Raw genomic sequence first — 22892 nt, 5'->3', positions numbered from 1 at the left:
GGTGAAACCCCGTCTCTACTAAAAATACAAAAAATTAGCCGGGCGTGGTGGCTGGCGCCTGTAGTCCCAGCTACTCGGAAGGCTGAGGCAGGAGAATGCGGTGAACCCGGGAGGCGGAGCTTGCAGTGAGCCGAGATAGCGCCACTGCACTCCAGCCCGGGCGACAGAGCGAGACTCCGCCTCACAAAAATAAATAAATAAATAAATAAATAAATAAATAAATAAATAAACAAACAAACAAATTGGCGGGGCGCGGTGGCGGGTGCCTGTAATCCCAGCTACTCAGGAGGCTGAGGCGGGAGCTTGAGCCTGGGAGGCGGAGGTTGCAGTGAGCTGAGACCGTGCCACTGCACTGTAGCCTCGGCAACAGAATGAGACTCTGTATCCAAAAAAGAGAGAGAGACAGAGACAAGAGAAGGGAAAAGAAAAAAAGGCCTCAAAGCCTGTTGCTTTGGAAACCCAGAGAACTGAGTGATGTCACCGCCCAAGTACGTAGCTGGGGCCAATAGGAAGAGAGAGGGCTCACTGCTGGGCAGATCTCAAGGTCCGGAACCCAGAATGCCTGGGAATCCATCACCAAGGCACAGTTTTTTTTCTGGTCAGGTTTACTGAGGTATAATTTACATAAAATAAGATTCAGCCTTTTTGGTGTGGAGTTCTATAAGTTTTAACAACTGCATATAGTTATGTATCCACTATCACGATCAACATACAGAATATTTTCATCACTCCTGCCCTGTGTATTTAACTCTTTCCTCCTTTCCAGCCCCTGGATAACACTGATCTATTTTCTGTCCCTATAGGTTACAGTGGCAATGAATTCAAAATGTTCTTAAAATGGTGTGTAGGTCAAATTAAATATTGTGAGGGCTAAATTCAGTTTGTTCTTCTGGTTTAGGTGATTACAAAAGAACAAATGCTCTATGTTCTCTGCCAAAATTCCTGGGAAAGGAAATCGAAAGTCTGGCTTACCTGCTTGAAATGATGGGTGAGGGGGGAAAACAAGAGACTCCAACAGAATTTAAAGTTGAGTAAGCATCCATCACCCTAAAATTTATTGACTGCTAGATAGCAGCCAGGCATATGCTGACATGCAACTATTAGCCCCACTTTTCACAGAGAGAGACAGGAGATTTTAAAAGGTTAAGCCATCCAGGCCTGGTGGCTCATGCCTGTAATCCCAGAGCTTTGGGAGGCTGAGGCAGGAGGATCGCTTGAGCCCAGGAGCTGAAGACCAACCAGGGCAACATAATGATATCCTGTCTCTACAAAAAATGATGAAATTAGCTGGGCATGGTGGTGCACATCTACAATCTCAGCTATCTGGGAGGCTAAGCTGGAAGGATCTCTTAAACCTGGGAGATTGAGGCTGCAGTCAACTGGGATTGTACCACTGCACTCCAGCCTGGGCAACAGAGCAAGACCTTGTCTCAAAAAAAAAAAAAAAAAAAAAAAAGGCTGGCACAGTGGCTCATGCCTATAATCTCAGCACTTTGGGAGGCCAAGGCGGGTGGATCCCAAGGTCAGGAGTTCAAGACCAGCCTGCCCAACATGGTAAAACCCTGTCTCTACTAAAAATACAAAAATTAGCCCAGTGTGGTGGTGCGTGCCTGTAATCCCAGCTACTTGGGAGGCTGAGGCAGGAGAATCCCAGGAGGCGGAGGTTGCAGTGAGCCAAAATCGTGCCATTGCACTCCAGCCTGGGTGAGAGAGCAAGACTCTGTTTCAAAAAAAAAAAAAAAAGTAAAACAGGGAGAAATTGGCAAGAGTCTTATTGATACTGTGATAAACATTTATCAAGGTGGGGCCAAAAGGTAAAATATTGGATCTTTTTTTTTTTTTTTTTGAGACGGAGTTTTGCTCTTGTTGCCTAAGCTGGAGTGCAATGGCCAATGGCGCAATCTCAGCTCATCACAACCTCCGCCGCCCAGGTTCAAGCAATTCTCCCGCCTCCTCCTTCCGAGTAGCTGGGATTACAGGCATGCGCCATCACGCCTGGCTAATTTTTTTTGTATTTTTAGTAGAGACGGGGTTTCTCCATGTTGGTCAGGCTGGTCTCGAACTCCTGACCTCAAGTGATCTGCCCACCTCAGCCTCCCAAAGTGCTAGGATTACAGGCATGAGCCACCACACACGGCCTCTTTTTTTTTTTTTTCCAGACGGAGTCTTGCTCTGTTGCCCAGGCTGGAGTGCAGTGGCCCTATCTATCTCAGCTCACTGCAACTTCCGCCTCCTGGGTTCAAGTGATTCTCTTGTCTCAGGCTCCTAAGTACCTGGGATTACAGACGCCTGTCACCACGCCTGGCTAATTTTTATATTTTTAGTAGAGATGGAGTTCCGCCATGTTGGCCAGGCTGGTCTTGAACGCCTCACCTCAGGTGATCCGCCCACCTCAGCCTCCCAAAGTGCTGGGATTACAGGCATGAACCACCATACCGGGCCAAAATATTGGATTCTAATTAAAGAGTAGGGTGAGGAAAGGCACAGAGGACAGCCTCTGAGGGGAGACTGCACTGCAAGTATCCCTGGAACAGAGGAAGTATGCACGGAACGGATGACAGCAGGCACCACAGGGGGAGCTGAACACTGCTGGGTAGAATCCAGGTGAGAACTGGAATGGCCAAATAGGAATTGTGCTAAGAATTCTGGACTTTATCTTGTGAGGTATTGATGTATTGTTACCTCATTTAAACCTTATAACTAACCTGAGAGGATGAAGAAAATAAAAAGAGGCTGGGCGTTGTGGCTCACGCCTGTAATCCCAGCACTTTGGGAGGCCGAGGCCACATGGAACAGCCCAAGCTCCCCCTGACAGCCAGCTCGCAGCTCTCAGAGTCTCCTCCAAGCTGCTGGCCGTCTGCTGTACCTGGGACACCCTCACCCCATCAACTCTCTATTTTCAACCCCCTCCACAAACCTAGCTAACTCCCAATCATACTTTCCAGAAGACTTCCATAACACTCCTCCCTCCTTCCCCCGTAGAATTAGGGGTTCCATCATCTCTACTTCCAAAACACCTCATCTGCCCTACGACTGTCCATACTGGGTCTGTGGTTCAACTCATATCGTCCTAACTTTATTTTTTTTTTTGAGACGGAGTCTCGCTCTTTCACCCAGGCTGGAGTGCAGTGGTGTGATCTCGGCTCACTGCAGGCTCCGCCCCCTGGGGTTCACGCCATTCTCCTGCCTCAGCCTCCCGCGTAGCTGGCACTACAGGCGCCCGCCACCTCGCCTGGCTAATTTTTTTTTTTTTTTTATTTTTTATTTTTAGTAGAGACAGGGTTTCACCATGTTAGCCAGGATGGTCTCAGTCTCCTGACCTCGTGATCCGCCCGCCTCGGCCTCCCAAAGTGCTGGGATTACAGGCGTGAGCCACCGCACCCGGCAATCGTCCTAACTTTAGAGCCACATAGAGAAATTCAGGAAAGGACTGTTGAATGAATGGAGGGAGGGAGGGAGGGAGGAAGGAAAGAAGGAAGGGAGGAAGGAAGGAATCCCCTTTTCTGCTCCAAAGCCCTGGCTCTCTCGCCTGGCCTGGGGGCCTTCCTCTCCAGCAGGGCACATCCACACCACCTGAGCTGGCCTCCTGGCTCTCCTCCCCCATGGCCTGCCATGGTCATCTGGCCTCCTTTCTTGGAAGCTCTGCCCTCATCAAAAAGCAGAGCCAGATACAGATGGTCCAGAACCAGAGGAAATTCCCAGACCTCTCTCGCCACTTTACTGTTCAGAGGGATGGAGAGAGTTAATGAGTCATTCTGCCTGCAGAGGATGAGGAAGAGAGCCTTGGCCCTTGCAGAGGTCACCGAGCACCACCTCCCAACCGCCCCCCCGGGAGTCAATGGCAGCCTGTGACATCAGCCACAGCCACAGGCTCTATCCTCCGTCTCCCACACCACCTCCACCCCTTTCAGAATGGCCATAATTCTCCACAGGAAGGCAGCAGCAGGGCCTTGATCATCATCTGCATGGCCTGTCCCATAATAACCGCCTCCCCCCTCCCCCAACCTCGCTGAGGCAGGCCTGCAGGCACACATGTGCAGGAGGGGCACATGCCCCAGCAGATCAGAGGGAGGAGCCGGGGGAGCTGGCACCCCACCTGCCCAGCTCATCCACTGCACCTCCTCTCTGAAAGGTAGAGGGCCTAGGCACAGGCTGGCGACAGGGGAGAGGCCCTGCTATCTTCCTTGGGGACTCTCTGAGGGCTGGAAACAATGCCTTCGGGCAGGTTTGCTGAGTCTAAAGATATACCTGCACCCCTAGCTGCTTTCCCAGTTGGTCACTCAATAGAGGAGAAGCACACCAGGCACAGTGGCTCACTTTGGGAGGCCAAGGCAGGAGGATGGCTTGACCCCAGGAGTTCAAGACCAGCCTGGGTAACATAGCAAGACCCCATCTCTATTTTTAAAAATTAAAAAAAAAAAAAGTTTTAATAGAGAAGGAGAAAGAGTCCCCTGTGTCTCTGCTGGAGGTGAGTGCTGAGGGTGGGGACAGCGTTTAAGGGGGAAAGTGGACCCAGCACCTGCCTTGGGGAGATAATTCCACAGAAGAGACAAGCAAACACACACAAACCATTCAACAAATCAGGACCAGAACTAAGCCCCTCAAGTGATACTGACAGTAAGGGTGTGGTGGGAGGAGCCAGCATTCCAGAAGACCGGGATGGTCTAGGAAGGTTTCCCGGAGAAGATTTTGAGGAAGGGGCCGAGTGCCTCTGGGCAGCCTCTGCTCACAGGATTCCCCGACTGCATCACTGGGGTGGAAATCGGGGGCCAGGGGGATGACTCCCCTGTTCCATATGGGCTCCAAGTGCCAGGCCTGGCTCTGAGCAGATCCTGTCCCTTTCACCCTGTCTGGAGTCAGGGAGACAGCGGGAGTGCATGGGGCCCCGGCACTGCTCCCCATTTTTAGGGCTCCCCTCTGCCTGTGTGAGGTGGTGGCAGGACACAGAACTCCCTCACACAGGGAGCAGGGCCTGGGCCAGGGGCAGTTCCAGTATGAGTTTTTCCACTCCCAATATTCTTGCCCAATGAATCTGGCTTAAAAGCAGCCTCAAGGTCACTGTAAAGGGAAGAGATTCCGTCAGAGCCCAGCACGTGCTGCGCCTGGGTGAGGGTGAGTGGGAAATGCAGAGGCCTCGTGGGGCCTTGCTCAGCCTGACAGGGCCCCTAAAGTGCAAAGACTAGGGTGAACACCCCAATGCCCTGTCTTTTCTTTTTTTCCTTTTTTTTTTTTTTTTTTTGCGACGGAGTCTCGCTCTGTCATCCAGGCTGGAATGCAATGGTGTGATCTCAGCTCACTGCAACCTCCACCTCCCAAGTTCAAGCAATTCTCCTGCCTCAGCCTCCTGAGTAGCTGGGATTACAGGCGCCTGCCACCACGCCCAGATAATTTTTGTTTTTTTTGTTTTTGTTTTTGTTTTGAGACAGAGTCTTGCCCTGTCACCCAGGCTGGAGTGCAGTGGCGCGATCTTGGCTTACTGCAACCTCTGCCTCCCGGGTTCAAGTGATTATCCTGCCTCAGTCTCCTGAGTAGCTGGGATTATAGGCATATGCTACCACTCCTGGCTAATTTTTGTATTTTCAGTAGAGACGGGGTTTCACCATGTTGGTCAGGCTGGTCTCAAACTCCTGACCTTGTGATCTGCCCGCCTCAGCCTCCCAAAGTGCTGGGATTACAGGCGTGAGCCACCGTGCCCAGCCCATGCCCTGTCTTTTCAAGCTTTCTGCACATACCAAGACCCCCAGCCCAGCTCACCCAGACAAAGCTACTGGAGGGAAAGTGTGAGGAAGGGTGTGGGCGTGGCCCAGGCCCTAGTCTTCTCTCTGCCGTATACTGATAGGGCTGCCCCACACCCCTCTGCACCCCCCCCCCCCACTCAGCCACGAGAGGTCATCCTTGCTCCAGCACAGACCCCTGAGAGGAACCCTCACTCAGAAAAGGACTTTGGGAAAGGTGGTTTCTATAAATGGATGAGTAAATAAATTGACAGTTGAATATACCAAGCGTCCTGGGCACCGCAGGAAGAACTGTGTACAGATGGCTTGAAGGCCAGAGGCTTGGGTTGTTGTCCTGGACCTGCCACTGGCCAGCTGTTTGACCTTGAACAAGTCAGTTCCACTCTGTGGACTTCAGGGTCCTCACCCAGAAGAAGAGCAGCCGTACGGTCTCTACTGCCTGGTAAACACCCTGGCTCACTCTTCCGAGACGGTGGTTCTCAAAGTGTAGTGTGTAGTCCACACAACACCTGCAATGCAACCACTGGGTATTTATTTATTTATTCTATTTATTTATTTATTTATTTATTTATTTATTTATTTATTTATGACGGAGTCTCACTCTGTCACCCAGGATGGAGTGCAGTGGCACGATCTTGGCTTACTGCAACCTCTGCCTCCTGGGTTCAAGTGATTCTCGTGCCTCAGCCTCCAGAGTAGCTGGGATTACAGGTGCCTGCCACCTCGTCTGGCTAATTTTTTGTATTTTTAGTAGAGACGAGCTTTCACCATGTTGGCCATGCTGGTCTTGAATGCCTGACCTCAAGTGATCCGCCCACCTCGGCCTCCCAAAGTGCTGGGGTTACAGGCGTAAGCCACCGCGCCTGGCCAAGGGAAGTTTTTTTCTTTTTTTATTCTTTTCTTTTCATTTTTTTTTTTTTTTTTTTTTTTTTTTTTTTGAGACGGAGTCTCGCTGTCGCCCAGGCTGGAGTGCAGTGGTGGGATCTCAGCTTACTGCAGGCCCTGCCCCCCGCCATTCTCCTGCCTCAGGCTCCCGAGTAGCTGGGGCTACAGGCGCCTGCCACCTCGCCCAGCTAATTTTTTGTATTTTTATAGAGACAGGGTTTCACCGTGTTAGCCAGGATGGTCTCGATCTCCTGACCTCGTGATCCGCCCGCCTCGGCCTCCCAAAGTGCTGGGATTACAGGCGTGAGCCACCGCGCCCGGCCTTTTTTTTTTTTTTTTAACACAGGTTTCTGAGCCTCAATTCCAGATCAGCTGAGCCTGGAGTTTCTGAAGACAAGGGCTAGAAATCTGCACTTTAAACTCTTGAAAACCACTGTGTGCCTTCATCTAAGCTGCCCCTGCTTCTCTCCCCTCCATCCCTCCAGCCTGGCCCTGTCCTCCCCACTCTCCCCTGCACCCTCCCCCGCCCCACGCTCCCCACAAACGGCCAAAGCAGCAGTGTGAGGCAATCGCTCTATCCTTGACCCCTTCCTTTGCACAGTGAGTGATGGCGTTTTTATCTCCTGATGATGATGCACAGCCTTCAGCGGGGGACATTTAAGACGCAGAACACCGAGTCCAGGCTGCAGCTGCGGGACTCAGAGGCAAAGCTTGAGGGGCTCAGGAAGGACGAAGAACCACCCTTGAGAGAAGAGGCAGCAGCAGCGGCAGCAACAGCGGCGGCAGCGACCCCACCACTGCCACATTTGCCAGGAAACAATGCTGCTAGCGACATTCAAGCTGTGCGCCGGGAGCTCCTACAGACACATGCGCAACATGAAGGGTGAGCGCTGTGGGAAGGAGGCAATGAGGGGTTGGCCAGCTCTCAGCGGATGAGGCTTAGGCCACCCAATTCTGATCCTAATTGTGCCTCTTACTGGGTGAACCTGGGCAAGTTTCTTCCCTTCTTGAATCTCAGTTTTCCCCTCGGAAGAAGTGGGCTGGTTACTAAGATGTATCCCTTCCAGATTCTATAATTTCTGGTCTCCCCTCTAGGACTCCAGTCTTTTTTTTCTCCTTTTCTTTCATTTTTATTCTTTTTCTTTCTTCCTTCCCTCCTTCCTTTCCTTTCTTCCTTCCCCTTTCCCTTCATTCGTTCTTTTTTTTCTTCCGCCTTTTCTTTTTTTTGTTTGAATCAAGGTCTCTGTCACAGAGGCTGGAGTACAGTAGAACAATCATAGCTCACTGCAGCCTCAAACTCATGGGCTCAAGCCATCCTCCCACCTCAGCCTCTTGAGTAGCTGGGACTACAGGCATGCACCACCACAACCAGCTAGTTTTATTTATTTATTTATTTATTTATTTATTTATTTATTTATTTTTTTTTTTTTTGAGACAGAGTCTCGCTCTGTCGCCCGGGCTGGAGTGCAGTGGTGCAATCTCGGCTCACTGCAAGCTCCGCCTCCCGGGTTCACGCCATTCTCCTGCCTCAGCCTCCGAGTAGCTGGGACTACAGGCGCCCGCCACCGCGCCCGGCTAATTTTTTGTATTTTTTAGTAGAGACGGGGTTTCACCGTGGTCTCGATCTCCTGACCTCGTGATCCGCCCGCCTCGGCCTCCCAAAGTGCTGGGATTACAAGCGTGAGCCACCGCGCCCGGCCTATTTATTTATTTTTATTTTTATTTTTTTTAGAGACAAAGTCTTGCTATATTGGTCACGCTGGTCTTGATCTCCTGGGCTCAAGGGATTCTCCCACCTTGGCCTTCCAAAGTGCTGGGATTACAGGTGTGAGCGTCCACACCTGGCTTACTTTATTTATTTTGAGACGGAGTCTCACTTTGTTGCCCAGCCTGGAGTGCAGTGGCACGATCTCGGCTCACTGCAACCTCCGCCTCCTGAGTAGCTGGGATTACAGATGCATGCCACCACGCCTGGCTAGTTTTTGTATTTTTAGTAGAGACAGAGTTTCGCCACGTTGACCAGGCTGGTCTTGAACTCCTGACCTCAGGTGATCCGCCTCCCAAACTGCTGGGATTATAGGCATGAGCCATGGTGCTAGGCCTATTTTATTTTTGAGGCAGTCTCGCTCTGTCGCCTAGGCTGGAGTGCAGTGGCGCTATCTTGGCTCACTGCAGCCTCTACCTCCCAGGTTCAAGCAATTCTCCTGCCTCAGCGTCCTGAATGGCTGGGACCACAGGCGTGCACCACCATGCCTGGCCGTCTTTCTTGAACTATTCCGGACTTTGCCTTCCTTCAGAGCTGGACAAGGCTTGTAGCAGGGGTGCACAGGAAAGTCTTGCCCACAGTGGCAGAATAAATATTAGACTTCACTCCTACAGGCAAAAAAAGATGGAGGAGAAGAGAGATAGGGGAGTAAGACAGGAGGGCAAGGTAAAGAGAGAAGACGGTGGGGCTGGGAAGACTGGTTATCATTGAACAGCCAGGAAGGGGCAGAAACCAGCTACAAGAGGCCACTTTTGTAGAGCTGATTAGCATCCAAGGTCATTTGAATCAATCCCCTGCTGCCACTGAAGGGTACACAAGTCAATCTAGACACGATCTTTCCAATTACACTGGATTGAATTAGCTACCTTTAGAGCGAGAAGCCATGCTTAGATCTGCAGCTGGCAGTGTTGGTATTGTCCTCACTAGATGGACAGGACTTCCCTGGCCCAGAATCCAGGGGCACACAGAGTAGCTTATGCATGCAAGCACACAGACTCATGGAAGCACAGATTCATGCAATCAGATTCTGGCAAGCACACAGTCCTCATGCAAGCACACAGACTCATGGAAGCACAGATTCAGGCAAGCACACAGACCTCATGCAAGCACAGATTCATGCAATGCAAGCAGATTCAGGCAAGCACACAGACCTCATGCAGGCACAGACTCATGCAGACACACAGACTCATGCAAGCACACAAGCCTCAGGAGTTGTCTTCTCCTTATGAAGTAGGATTTTTCTGGTTGCTTGAACACAGCTTTTTCTCTTTATAGGGACAGAAACTCCAGCAGGCTCTGGTATAGCCCATCTCCAGGCAGGGCCAGGCCTGACCACCCCAGATGGAAGGCAGATTTCTGGACTCTGGAGCACTGCAGTGGGAGTTGGGGGCCTGGCTCTAGTTCAGGTCCCTGCTAGAATCCTGTGTGCTCCTGAGCAAGTCACTTCCCTGTCCAAGCCAACTTACTCATTTGAGACAAGATGAGGGGGTGGAATGGTCCATCTCTAAGGGGCTTTCCAGCTCCTAGACAAGGGTTATTCCCTTCTGCAGGGCTGAGGCAACAGGCTGTGATGGCCATTGGCCAGGAGCTGAACCGGAGGGCCCTGGGGGGCCCCACCCCTAGCACGTGGATTAACCAGGTTCGGCGGCGGAGCTCTCTGCTCGGTAAGTGCTGAGGCTTCTGGGCTCCTGGTGCTGCTGGCAGGAGGTTCCCTGGAGGGTGATGTGGTGCATGTGGCTTTGGCTCCCCTCCTGCCCTTCCTTCATTTTGAGAGGACGTTCCCGGCCTAGAGTTCCTCAAGGCCAGATCCCTCTCCGGTCACCTGTGGCGGCTGTGTCTAACTCGACCAGCAGGCTGGCCCCTATGGCTTTAGTCCGGGCTCTTCAGAGCAGTGAGCAGACCCAGAGCTCCAGGGATGAGAGCTGGTGGAGGCTGGGAGATGAAGGAAGCTCTCTCTCTCCTCGGCTGTGTATCCAGGTTCTCGGCTGGAAGAGACTCTCTACAGTGACCAGGAGCTGGCCTATCTCCAGCAGGGGGAGGAGGCCATGCAGAAGGCCTTGGGCATCCTTAGCAACCAGGAGGGCTGGAAGAAGGAGAGTCAGCAGGTAAGCGTGGGGCAGAAGCCTGTGGTTCCTCCATGCTCCACTGCCATCCTCAAGGCCAGCTGGAGTTACCGTTCTTCCCAGAATTCCTGTCTCATGCAGCAGTCACTGGGTAGCAAGTGGTTTTATCTTGAGAACTCTCCTTTCTCGATAATATATCCTCAGAAATGCTCTTCCCCCATAAAAGACACTCTGGAGAGTCCTGTTTGAGAAACACTATTCCTGTGTCCTTAGCTACAGAATAGGATTGCATTGTGCACCCACTTGGCAGAGACCATGCAAGGGGGACTCCAAGTGCCTCATCGCCCTGGGTCAGATATCCCAACGACGCCAAAGTGCACTGTCTGTGCTGTCAGCCCACCTGTGGCTGGGCTTGCAGGGATGATGTGGGCTCACCCTACAGCAGGCCTGGACTAGAACACAGAGTGGCCCACGGCCTTCTGGGGTTCTCTGCGCTTGAGCACTGACCCATCACTGGGGACAGTAATCAGGTTCACGGTAAAGGCTGGTGGCTCTGTTATGGAGATTTTGGTGGCTTTACCTTCAGCAAAAGCTGACATGCTGCCCACTACACAAAGTTCAGGTAGAACCCCTCCTTCCCTAAGTTCTCAGAGTAACAGAGTTAACAGACTACTAGTATGGGAGTCAACTGGGACTTAGGTCGGCACTGCTCTTAGTTAAGGGTCCCTGGGCCAATCACTGACCTTCTCTGTCCCCACATTTTTCTGGTGTGGAATGAGGTATTGAACTAAAACAAATCTTGAAGATCCCATTCAACATTCTATGTATCCACTTAAGCTGGTGTAAACCACTTTTCCCACTCCCAAGTTTCTCTCTTGGGATCTCTGAGCTTCTGAAGTCAAGTAAGAGTCTTTTCAGTTGGACCTACCCATACCACCATCATTCGCCACCAAGACAAAGGGTCCAGTGGGGCTGGGTGCAGTGGCTCACGCCTGGAGGCCGAGACGGGAGAATTGCTTGAGCCTAGGAGTTTGAGACCAGCCTGGGCAACACAGGGTGATCTCATCTCTACAAAAAATTTAAAAATTAGCTAGGTGTAATGGTGCATGCCTGTAGTCTCAGCTACTTGGGAGGCTGAGGCAGGAGGATTTCTTGAGCCTAGGAGGTTGAGGCTGCAATGACCCATGATTGTGCCACTGCACTCCAGCCTGGACAACAGAGTGAGACTCTGTCTCAAACAAACAAACAAACAAACAAAATCTTAAAAAGGGTCCAGTAGCAGCAGGTAACTTCTTCCACCAGTTGTCAGCAGATGCACAAGGCCATGGCAACAATGATTACCGACTCTATCTTAGGACAGTTCCAGGCTTCCTCGTGCTCAGCTTGGAGTTCCTTTGCTGTTCCCCTCCCCACCTTGCCTTGTATTGCCTATGAGACCTAGGTTAAGAATATATATATATATATATATATATATATATTTTTTTTTTTTTTTTTTTGAGACAGAGTCTCACGCTGTCGCCCAGGCTGGAGTGCAGTGGTGCGATCTCTGCTCACTGCAACCTCTGCTGCGCAGGTTCAAGCGATTCTCCTGCCTCAGCTTCCCAAGTAGCTGGGATTACAGGTGCCTGCCACCATGCCTGGCTAATTTTTTTTTTTTTTTTTTTTTTGAGATGGAGTCTCGCTCTGTCGCCCAGGCTGGAGTGCAGTGGCGCAATCTCGGCTCACTGCAAGCTCCGCCTCCTGGGTTCACGCCATTCTCCTGCCTCAGCCTCTCCGAGTAGCTGGGACTACAGGCGCCCGCCACCACGCCCGGCTAATTTTTTGTATTTTTAGTAGAGACGGGGTTTCACCGTGGTCTCGATCTCCTGACCTCGTGATCCGCCCGCCTCGGCCTCCCAAAGTGCTGAGATTACAAGCGTGAGCCACTGCGCCCGGCCATGCCTGGCTAATTTTGTAGTTTTAGTAGAGACGGTGTTTCACCATCTTGGCCAGGCTGGTCTCGAACTCCTGACCTCGTGATCCACCCACCTTGGCCTCCCAAAGTGCTGGGATTATAGGCGTGAACCACCGTGCCCGGCCAAGAATATTTTTGTCTAACCATCTTCTGGGGGCTCCTTTCTCTGACAGGACAATGGGGACAAAGTGATGAGTAAAGTGGTCCCAGATGTGGGCAAGGTGTTCCGGCTGGAGGTCGTGGTGGACCAGCCCATGGAGAGGCTCTACGAAGAGCTCGTGGAGCGCATGGAAGCAATGGGGGAGTGGAACCCCAACGTCAAGGAGATCAAGGTGAGCAAAGTCCAGGTGCGGGTGGCAGGGGCCCAGGAGAGCCCAGTGTGAATGCTGTATCAAAGAGAGGACCCCTAACTGTGGGGCGTGCTTGGCCCAACATAGGCTGAGTCGTGATTCTGGTTCCCCATGGCCTGGTAGGTCCTGCAGAAGATCGGAAAAGATACATTCATTACTCACGAGCTGGCTGCAGAGGCAGCAGGAAACCTGGTGGGGCCCCGTGACTTTGTGAGCGTGCGCTGTGCCAAGCGCCGAGGCTCCACCTGTGTGCTGGCTGGCATGGCCACAGACTTCGGGAACATGCCTGAGCAGAAGGGTGTCATCAGGTAATACGGGCAGCAGGCTCCAAACCCCCCTCTTCTAACACAGGCCTGCAGGTGTGCACCCAAGCATGTAGACTGCATCCCCAGCTCCAAGAAACCAACCCTTGGTGCACCCATGGCTTCCTTCTACGAAAGACTTTTTACTTTTGGTAAAAAGAGGGACAAAGACAAGATAGGCCCTACTTGGACAGCCAGACAGCTTGTCATGACCCTCCCAGAAAGTTTAAGAACCTTAATAATTTTCTGAAGCATGGGGCAGGGCTGAGGTTCAGCTGGTACGCTCAGACACAGCTGTAATGTAGACTAAAATATTGAAATAATCCATACCACTCAGTACACCATGGCCTCCTGAATTTCCCAAGGCCCCAGCCCAGCCACCAGCCTGAATCCTTTCCCTGACATCCCAGTAATCCAGCAACTAAAGGGCACAAGAGGCCTCAGGGGCTGCTCCAGCTACAAGCAGCCTTTATTCTGATGAGCTGGTAACTGTGCCAATTGCCAAATAATTACCCTTTGCAAAGGGCACTTCCCTGATGAGACTTAGAATTCTAAGACAAGGTACCATAGAAACGCATATCTGCGGTACTGGTGTAAGCAGCCAGTGCAAGAGAGAACTCGCAACTGTCCTCCTGACGACTTCTCCATTTGCCAGGGCGGAGCACGGTCCCACTTGCATGGTGCTTCACCCGTTGGCTGGAAGTCCCTCTAAGACCAAACTTACGTGGCTACTCAGCATCGACCTCAAGGTGAAGGGCATGGGAGGGGGACCCGGGGGGCAGGCGGTAGTGAGAAAAACAGGCTCTTCCCATTCCCCCATGCTGCAGAAAGAATCCTCTTCTATTCTGATAGAATCACAGGCTGTAAGACAGGGAAGGGCCTTGAGTGATGGCCTAATTGCTACTCTACCATCTCCAAAGCCTGTGATGGCTCCCTCTTCTGTCTTTTTTTTTTTTTTTTTTTTTTTGAGACTGAGTCTTATTCTGTCACTCAGGCTGGAGTGCAATGACATGGTCTCAGCTCACTGCAACCTCCGCCTCCCGGATTCAAGCGGTTCTTCCGCCTCAGCCTCCCGAGTAGCTGGAACTACAGGCGTGTGCCACCACACCTGGCTAATTTTTGTATTTTTAGTAGAGACGGGGTTTCACTATGTTGGCCAGGCTGGTCTCAAACTCCTGACCTCGTGATCTGCCTGCCTCCCAAAGTGCTGGGATTACAGGCGTGTGCCACTGCACCTGGCCCTCTTCTGCCTCACAGCAAACTTCAGCTCTTATATGTAGTTATCATTTTAGAAAGAAGGAAACTTAGGTCCAGAGATCTGAAGGGTGAAAAAGGCAATATAACTTGTTCAGGGTCACACAGCTGGGAACACCAGGCTGAAACATCTTGTTGACCAGTCTTGTGCTTCTGAAAGTCATGACAGCAAAGCAGCAATGCAGTCCTCCTGCCCTTGACCGGGCAACTCCAAGGCTGCACCTATTAACAGAGCTCGAAGACCAAGCCCCTGGCAGCCTGTTTGTGATAGGGTGCAGAGTGTCAAGAGTGGGCCAAAACCCACAAGATGGCCAAATTCTCCTACCTCCTACTGCAGGGGTGGCTGCCCAAGAGTATCATCAACCAGGTCCTGTCCCAGACCCAGGTGGATTTTGCCAACCACCTGCGCAAGCGCCTGGAGTCCAGCCCTGCCTCTGAAGCCAGGTGTTGAAGACCAGCCTGCTGTTTCCAACTGTGCCCAGCTGCACTGGTATGCACGCTCATCAGGAGAATCCCTGCTGGAAGCCTGCAAGTCTAAAATCTCCATCTGGCGACAGTGGGATGGGTGGGGTTCGTGTTTAGAGTATGACACTAGGATTCAGATTGGTGAAAGTTTTTAGTACCAAGAAAACAGGGATGAGGCTCTTGGATTAAAAGGTAACTTCATTCACTGATTAGCTATGACATGAAGGTGAAGGCCCCTAGAATAATTGTAAAACTTTTCTTCTGGGTCCTTACATACCCACCTAAAACCATCTTTAAAGTACTAGTGGCTGATATGGGTGTGGGGGATGCCAACCACAGGGCCTGAGAAGTCTTGCTTTATGAGCTCAAGAATGCTATGCGCTGGCAGTGCATGTGCACAAAGCAGAACCTCAGAGGGTCTCCTGCAGCCCTCCGCTCCTCCCGGTCGCTGCACAGCAACACCACAGAACAAGCAGCGCCCCACAGTGGGTGCCTTCCAGAAATATAGTCCAAGCTTTCTCTATGGAAAAAGACAAAACTCATTAGTAGACAGGTTTCCCTATTGCTTCCATAGGCACCAGTCAGAATAAAGAATCATAATTCACACAAAACATCAGTCTGTGTTTTAATATTGTACTGTTAAAAAAAATCTATGCAGCTGGGCGCGGTGGTTCACGCCTGTAATCCCAGCATTTTGGGAGGCTGAGGCGGGCGGATCACAAGGTCAGGAGATCAAGACCATCCTGGCCAACATGGTGAAACCCCGTCTCTACTAAAATACAAAAAATTAGCTGGGTGTGGTGGTGCACACCTGTAGTTGTAGCTACTTGGGAGGCCGAGGCAGGGGAATCACTTGAACCCAGGAGGCGGAGGTTGTAATGGGCGGAGATTGTGCCACTGCACTCCAACGTGGGCGACAGAGTGAAACTCCGTCTCAAAAAAAAAAAAAAAAAATCTATGCTAGTAGATTACAACTTCACACTAGAGGAGTTCTGGACAAAGCTTTTAATTAGTCAAACTAAATTAATCAGGCTCATTAAAAGGAAAGGAACTACTGGGAAATTATGCAATTCAATAATTTAGACTCTTACCAGGATCTTTCATAAAAATTTAATTTCCATAAGCATAACCTAAATGAGTTCTTAAATAATTCTATAAGCAATAGCTGATTAATGGGCCCTGGAAGATGAAGATTATAACTGTTTATTTACCTAATTAAAAGGAAAAGCAGTGCCAAATATGAGAATAAACAATATTAGTTAACATTTCTGTTACTTATGATGCCAATTAGTAGTAAGATAATTACACAGCTGTCAACTTTGTTTGGGGCTGGCAACTTCTCTGCTTAAACAGGCTAAAAGTTTAGTATTCTGGGAGAAGTGGCTGGAATAAGGGGTAATATGGTGAAAGCAAATTCCCTTTCCCAGGAGTCAAGAGAATTTATGTGAGGTGGCTCCCGCCTGTAATCTCAGCACTTTGGGAGGCCAAGGCAGGCGATCACCTGAGGGCGGGAGACCAGCCTGACTAACATGGAGAAACCCCGTCTCTACTAAAAATACAAAACGAGCTGGGTGTGGTGGCGCATGCCTGTAATCCCAGCTACTTGGGAGGCTGAGGCAGGAGAATCGCCTGAATCCGGGAGGCGGAGGTTGTAGTGAGCCAAGACTGAGCCACTGTACTCCAGCCTGGGTGACAGAGCGAGGCTCTTAAAAAAAAAAAAATTATACACACACACACACACATTGGGATGGGAGGCGGGTAGAGAGGATGAAAAAATCACCATTACCACCTGAAGCTTTTCCATTCTTGTTTAAATAGCATTGATGATTTGCACCATTTGGAGATAGAGCTCTGGCTTATTATAAAACAGGAGCTGGGCACAGTGGTGCCTACCCACAATGCCAGCTACTCTGAAGGCTGAGGTGGGAGAATTGCTGGAGGGCAATTTGAAATGAGTCTGGGTTGGCCGGGAGCGGTGGCTCACGCTTGTAATCCCAGCACTTTGGGAGGCTGAGGCGGGCGGATCACGAGGTCAGGAGATCGAGACCACGGTGAAACCCCGTCTCTACTAAAAAATACAAAAAATTAGCCGGGCGTGGTGGCGGGCGCCTGTAGTCCCAGCTACTCGGAGAGGCTGAGGCAGGAGAATGGCGTGAACCCGGGAGGCGGAGCTTGCAGTGAGCCGAGATTGTGCCACTGCACTCCAGCCTGGGTGACAGAGCAAGACTCCGTCTCAAAAAAAAAAAAAAAAAAAAAGAAAGCATCATTAAACCAATCATATTCGACCTGTTTCAAGCAGAGATTCCCGTGTGAATGTACATTTTGGCCGGGCGCGGTGGCTCACGCTTGTAATCCCAGCACTTTGGGAGGCCGAGGCGGGCGGATCACGAGGTCAGGAGATCGAGACCACGGTGAAACCCCGTCTCTACTAAAAATACAAAAAATTAGCCGGGCGTGGTGGCGGGCGCCTGTAGTCCCAGCTACTCGGGAGGCTGAGGCAGGAGAATGGCGTGAACCCGGGAGGCGGAGCTTGCAGTGAGCCAAGATTGTGCCACTGCACTCCAGCCTGGGTGACAGAGCGAGACTCCGTCTCAAAAAAAAAAAAAAAAAAAAGAAATGAGTCTGGGCAAGATAGTGAGACCTCATCTCAAAAAAAAAAAAAGAAGGAAAAAACAAAGGAGTTGATGAAACCAAATTATGACAAACTAAATTAAAAAATTAAAAAATAGCATTAGTGGGAACACTGGTATTTACTGAGGTATTAAAATTTTACAACTAGTAAAGGTATTTATTATAATTTATTCAGATTGTTTCTTAGTTTATTTTTGGCATGGATAAAATTATTGTTTATCTAGGAGCCTCAGAGTTGAGAAAGGATAGTTGTAGAGAAGTATTTCTAAAATGGAATTATGATCCACTACCAGCTAAGAGAAAATAGTTACTTGTTTAAAGATACCTTAAAGCAACATATATTCTAGTTTCAAGACAACAGGCTGACAGTCAAGAAACAGGCTTTTAACAAACCCACTGGTTTGCTGGATTCTAATTGCCTCCTTCAAACTATATAATTGTGTCTTTCTGGTTTCTGTGGAGATATTTTCCCACTTGTTTAATTTTACACTGGAATAAAACAAGTTGTCACTGTTGATCTGATTACAGAAACTATTTTATATAGGACTCTGTGAAGAGTAGATATTCTCTGAGCCCTTCAAATGAACTGTATTAAAACACACACACTTTTGAAGTTTGAGAAGAACATCATTATCTGTAACCTTTGATTTGTGAAAATAAAATATATACAAAAAGCTAATTTTATAATTTAGATGGAGAGTGGGTATACAACTTATATGTGGTAATTTATATTACAAAGAGTTAACATTCAGCTTCCTCTAAATAACACCACCCTTATTTTCTTGGAGTCCCTCAAGCTCCGATGACCTAGAAGCTTTATAACCAGGTCTGCCCTTGAAGACCAGCTCATGCATTAATAGGTGTCTAGGGCTGAGCCTCAGCCTCCAATCACACTTGACCTGTACAGGCTTTCCTGTTCAGAGATATGGAGTGGCCAAATCAAAGTGTCTGGGTGATTCATCAGGAGACAAATATATCAGTCAATGCTACTACGTTAAAATACCAATATTGTCTTGACGTGTGGGAACTCTCTTAAACAGGAAAATGACAAGATATTCAGAAGAGCCACAGGCATAACATGGTGATTCTGCAGCAGCATGTCACCCTCCACGTGGTGAGCCACTCTACCTATTAACCAAGGTAGAGCGGTAAATGCAGGAGAGACTTTGGGCAATCCTGGGAGGGCTGTCTTTGCCGTAAGACTGATGTATTGAAAAAAGGAAGACAGGCCGGGTGTGGTGGCTCATGCCTGTAATCCCAGCACTTTGGGAGGCCGAGGTGGGCAGATCATGAGGTCAGGAGATTGAGATCATCCTGGCTAACACAATGAAACCCCGTCTCTACTAAAAATACGAAAAAAAAATTAACCAGGTGTGGTGGCACGTGCCTGTAGTCCCACCTACTCAGGAGGCTGAAGCAGGAGAATTGCTTGAACCTGGGAGGCGGAGGTTGCGGTGAGCCGAGATTGCGCCACTGCACTCCAGCCTGAGTGACAGAGCGAGACTCCAACTCCAAAAAAAAAAAAAAGAGAAAAAGGAAGATAAGGAAACTATATAGGAATCCAAAAGGAAGGGTTTTTTTGTTGTTGTTGTTGTTTTTTTTTTTTGGACACAGGGTCTTGCTCTGTCGCCCAAGCTGGAGTGCTGCGGTGCAAACATGGCTCACTGCAGCCTCGAACTCCTGGGCCCAAGGGATCCTCCCACCTAAGCCTCCAGAGTAGCTGGGACTACTGGCATGTGTCATCTCGTCTGGCTAATTTTTTGAGAAGGGATCTTGCTATGTTGCCCAGGCTGGTCTTGAACTCCTGGTCTTGAGCAATCTTTCTGCCTTGATGTCTCAAAATGCTGGGATTATAGGCGTGAGCCACGGTGCCTAGAAGGCTCATTCTTTTTTTTGAGACAGAGTCTTGCTCTGTCGCCCAGGCTGGAGTGCAGTGGCACGATCTCAGCTCACTGCAACCTCCGCCTCCCGGGTTCAAGCAAGTCTCCTGCCGCAGCCTCCTGAGTAGCTGTGATTACAGGTGCCCACCACCACGCCCAGCTCATTTTTGTATTTTTAGTAGAGACGGGGTTTCATCATGTTGGTCAGGCTGGTCTCAAACCCCTGACCCCGTGATCCGCCTGCCTTGGCCTCCCAAAGTGCTGGGATTACAGGCGTGAGCCACCGCGCCCGGCCTAGAAAGCTCATTCTTACATTTCAGTCTTTAATAGTCGGAAAACTGCCCTTTAGCCATCAGCTCAGGGCAAAGGAAGATAAGCAAGACAGGAAACCACCTGCACATATATCAACATCCACGTTCCAAGGGAAGACCAGGAGGGAGACCATTAGCCCTTTGAAACTCTTGTTCATCTCCTGAAGGTGGCAGATTTTCACAGGAAAGGGGGTGGCTGATTGGCAAGAATGGGAGCAATAGGAAAGCGGCCAAAACACAAGTCAGAAATCCGGCTCTTCCTCCCAGTGCCAGCTCCCTTCCTCATGCTGCTTACATTTCTGAACACTGTCACCAAGAGGCACCCAACCTGAAGGAAAGCAAAGTGTCACACAAACTTCAAAACAAGTTTTATTTGGGAAGTTTCTCGTTTTGTTAAAGCTGCAAGCAAGTTTCTTTCACAATTACACTTCTAGAGATCTAGTAGTTTTAGGAATCTCAGTGTTCAAAAGTGTATCTCAAAATGAACAAAACCAAACCCACACCAAAAGGAAATAGCGTTTAGATTGGTTTGGAATGTATAGCCATTGATTTCAGGTGTTCTCAGAAACAGGCTACCATTTCCTTGGAAAACAAGTGGGATGGAGTCAATGCCCACAGAAGGAAATGTCTTTTAAATAAGTTAGTTACTCGGACAATATTATTCACTCCTTAGAAAATATAGTAGGATAACAAGTCACAGCTGGCAGGGTATGCAGTACAGCACCGATTTCACAGGGGGCTTATGCAATCCTGGAGTCAGCGGTTGTTGGCTTATGGTACACAAAATAAGAGCAGTCACTGGAAGTGGGGAGAAAATAGTGAAAGGCAGGCAGTCTCCCACAGTCCTACCCAGCCTTTTAACTTGCTAAAAGGAGAGGCTGTGTTTTTAGCATCTTTGGGAGAACATTTGAGACAGTTCAAAAACAAAAACAAAACCCCCAGTATTATTCTCAGAAAGTCCTTGACAGAAAAGAGGGACCTGGTCAGGGTTCCCACGGGGGACTGCGCCTCCCATCCACTTCTGTCTCCACGTGATACAAGACGTCAGCCAGGGTGTGCTCTACCACGGCACCCCAGCCCATGTCACTCATCTGCAGGAGGAATGAGAAACAGAACACGGTGACTACAGCAGCCATGGCGATGCTGAGGACACATGCAGCCATTTGTAATGTTACTCACAGGGCGGTAAGTGAGATCCTTCGGAGGATACTTGAAGCATGGTCCAAAGTTAATGGAAACCTGGAGAGAATTCAATTCAAGCAGACATGGAAAAAATGGACAAAAAAAATTGGAAAAGTTAATTTGACACAGGAAATTTTCACTTTAAACGTGGCTACAATACTCGGGGGATAAATGGAACAAATGAGATATATATTAAATATTACTAAAAGTGGTCAACATCCTGATGTCCATCAAGAATTAGGTAACTAAAACCGATCTGTGTTGATTTCTGTTGTCAAAGAAAAATAAAAATTCAGGATCCCAATTTGTTCTGTCAAAAGGAAAAAATTAAGCTGAAAGCTGAGTCATGCAAGAAACTGCCTTTCCTTTTGTTGCTAAGCAGACACCTACAGATAAAAGGTTAAATATCCCCACAGGCAGCTACTTTATGTTCACCTTACCTTATGTGAAGTGCCGATTTACCGGGCATGAGATGAATACATAATTGACTTTTCCTTATCTGCTCCTTTTCTCTTGCAACACATGGATGACCATACTCTCCTACTTTCCCCTCCAGCCCACATTTCCCCTTTATTTTACTTTTTTTTTTTTTTTGAGACAGGCTCTGACTGTTGTCCAGGCTGCAGCGCAACAATGCGATCACGGCTCACTGCACCCTTGACCTCCTGGACTCAGGGGATCCTCCCACCTCAGCTTCCCAAGTAGCTGGGACTGCAGGCATGTACCACCATGCCTGGCTAATTTTTTGTAGAAAGGGGGTTTTGCTATGTTGCCCAGGCTGGTCTCGAGGTCCTGGGCTCAACTGATTCTCTTATATTGGCCTCCCAAAGCGTTGGGATTACCGCCGTGAGCCACCGTCCAGCCCTTTTTCTTTTTAAAATTTTTAAGCCCTCAAATTCATCCTTGGAGAAAGGCACAGACCACAGACTGTTTCTGTGATTCTGTTTTTTTCTTACGGGCAGGTCCTTAACTTTGGCAAAATAAACTTCTAAATTGATTGAGATCTGTCTCCGATAGTTTTGGTTTACACTGTTTAAAGATTTCCCTCTTTTTTTTTTTTTACCTGCTTCAATGGTGCCTACAGACAGACTAAAAGTACATGGAAATCTTCATGCATTAACTTTTCTTTTTCTTTCTTTTTTCAGACAGAGTCTTGCTCTGTCACCAGGCTGGAGTGCAGTGGCATGATCTTGGCTCACTGCAACCTCCACCTCCCGGGTTCAAGCAATTCTCCTGCCTCAGCCTCCCGAGTAGCTGGCACGACCAGCGCGTGCCACCACGCCTGGCTAATTTTATTTTATTTTTTTGAGACAGAGTCTTGCTCTGTTGCCCAGGTTGGAGTGCAGTGGCACGATTTCGGCTCACTGCAAGCTCCACCTCCCGAGTTCATGCCATTCTCCTGCCTCGGCCTCCAGAGTAGCTGGGACTACAGGCGCCCGCCACCACGCCCGGCTTTTTTTTTTTTGTATTTTTAGAGAGATGGGGTTTCACCGTGTTAGCCAGGATGGTCTCGATCTCCTGACCTCATGATCCGCCCGCCTCGGCCTCCCAAAGTGCTGGGATTACAGGTGTATGCCGCCGCGCCCGGCCAATGCCTGGCTAATTTTTGTATTTTTAGTAGAGATGGGGTTTCACCACATTGGCCAGGATGGTCTCAATCTCTCGGCCTCCCACCAAAGTGCTGGGATTACAGGCGTGAGCCACTGTGCCCAGCACCCCCTCCCCATTTTTTTTTTTTTTTTGAGATGGAGTCTCACTCTATTGCCCAGGCTGGAGGGCAGTGGTGTAATCTTGGCTCACTGCAGCCTCCATCTCCCGGGTTCAACCGATTCTCCTGCTTCAGCCTCCCCCGTAGCTGGGATTACAGGCGCGTGGCCACCACATCTGGCTAATTTTTATATTTTTAGTAGCAACGAGGTCTCACCACATTGGCCAGGCTGGTCTTGAACTCCTGACCTCTGCCTGCTTCACCCTCCCAAAGTGCTGGGATTACAGGCATGAGCCACCGCGACTGGCCTAACTTTTCTTTTTTTTTTTTTTTTGACACAGAGTCTCGTTTTGTCATCCAGGCTGGAGTAGTGGCATGACCTCAGCTCACTGCAACCTCTGCCTCCT

General features: G+C 49.6%; 2 protein-coding genes across 6 annotated transcripts in view; one reads left to right on the top strand and one right to left on the bottom strand.

The window, feature by feature from the left end:
* The first annotated feature begins 6988 nt into the window (after positions 1–6988).
* STAR (steroidogenic acute regulatory protein) lies at positions 6989–17919 on the top strand. The gene is made up of 7 exons (XM_055295998.2): positions 6989–7503; positions 9936–10049; positions 10363–10490; positions 12576–12734; positions 12876–13060; positions 13710–13803; positions 14646–17919. The coding sequence occupies exons 1-7, from the start codon at positions 7440–7442 to the stop codon at positions 14757–14759; spliced, it is 858 nt and encodes a 285-aa protein (XP_055151973.1). The 5' UTR covers positions 6989–7439; the 3' UTR covers positions 14760–17919.
* A 2032-nt stretch (positions 17920–19951) lies between these two features.
* The window catches only part of ASH2L (ASH2 like, histone lysine methyltransferase complex subunit), a 34566-nt gene continuing 31625 nt past the window's right edge, over positions 19952–22892 (bottom strand). For all 5 annotated transcript variants that reach the window (XM_055295984.2, XM_055295985.2, XM_055295983.2 and 2 more), the window contains 2 exons: positions 20775–20834; positions 19952–20686 (listed from right to left, as the gene is read on the bottom strand). In XM_055295984.2, the coding sequence (XP_055151959.1) occupies positions 20579–20686; positions 20775–20834 (168 nt within the window). In that variant the 3' untranslated portion in view covers positions 19952–20578. The remainder of the gene's footprint in view (positions 20687–20774; positions 20835–22892) is intronic.

This window comes from Symphalangus syndactylus, chromosome 10, assembly GCF_028878055.3.
Source record: "Symphalangus syndactylus isolate Jambi chromosome 10, NHGRI_mSymSyn1-v2.1_pri, whole genome shotgun sequence".
Classification (NCBI taxonomy): domain Eukaryota; kingdom Metazoa; phylum Chordata; class Mammalia; order Primates; family Hylobatidae; genus Symphalangus; species Symphalangus syndactylus.
This window is presented reverse-complemented; position numbering and strand designations above follow the sequence as displayed.

Excerpts from the sequence above, each read along its gene's own strand:
- STAR (XM_055295998.2), top strand. The coding sequence starts at position 7,440 with ATGCTGCTAGCGACATTCAAGCTGTGCGCCGGGAGCTCCTACAGACAC. Across the intron at positions 7,504-9,935 it reads ACACATGCGCAACATGAAGG|GGCTGAGGCAACAGGCTGTG; the intron begins GTGAGCGCTGTG and ends TCCCTTCTGCAG. Across the intron at positions 10,050-10,362 it reads GCGGCGGAGCTCTCTGCTCG|GTTCTCGGCTGGAAGAGACT; the intron begins GTAAGTGCTGAG and ends CTGTGTATCCAG.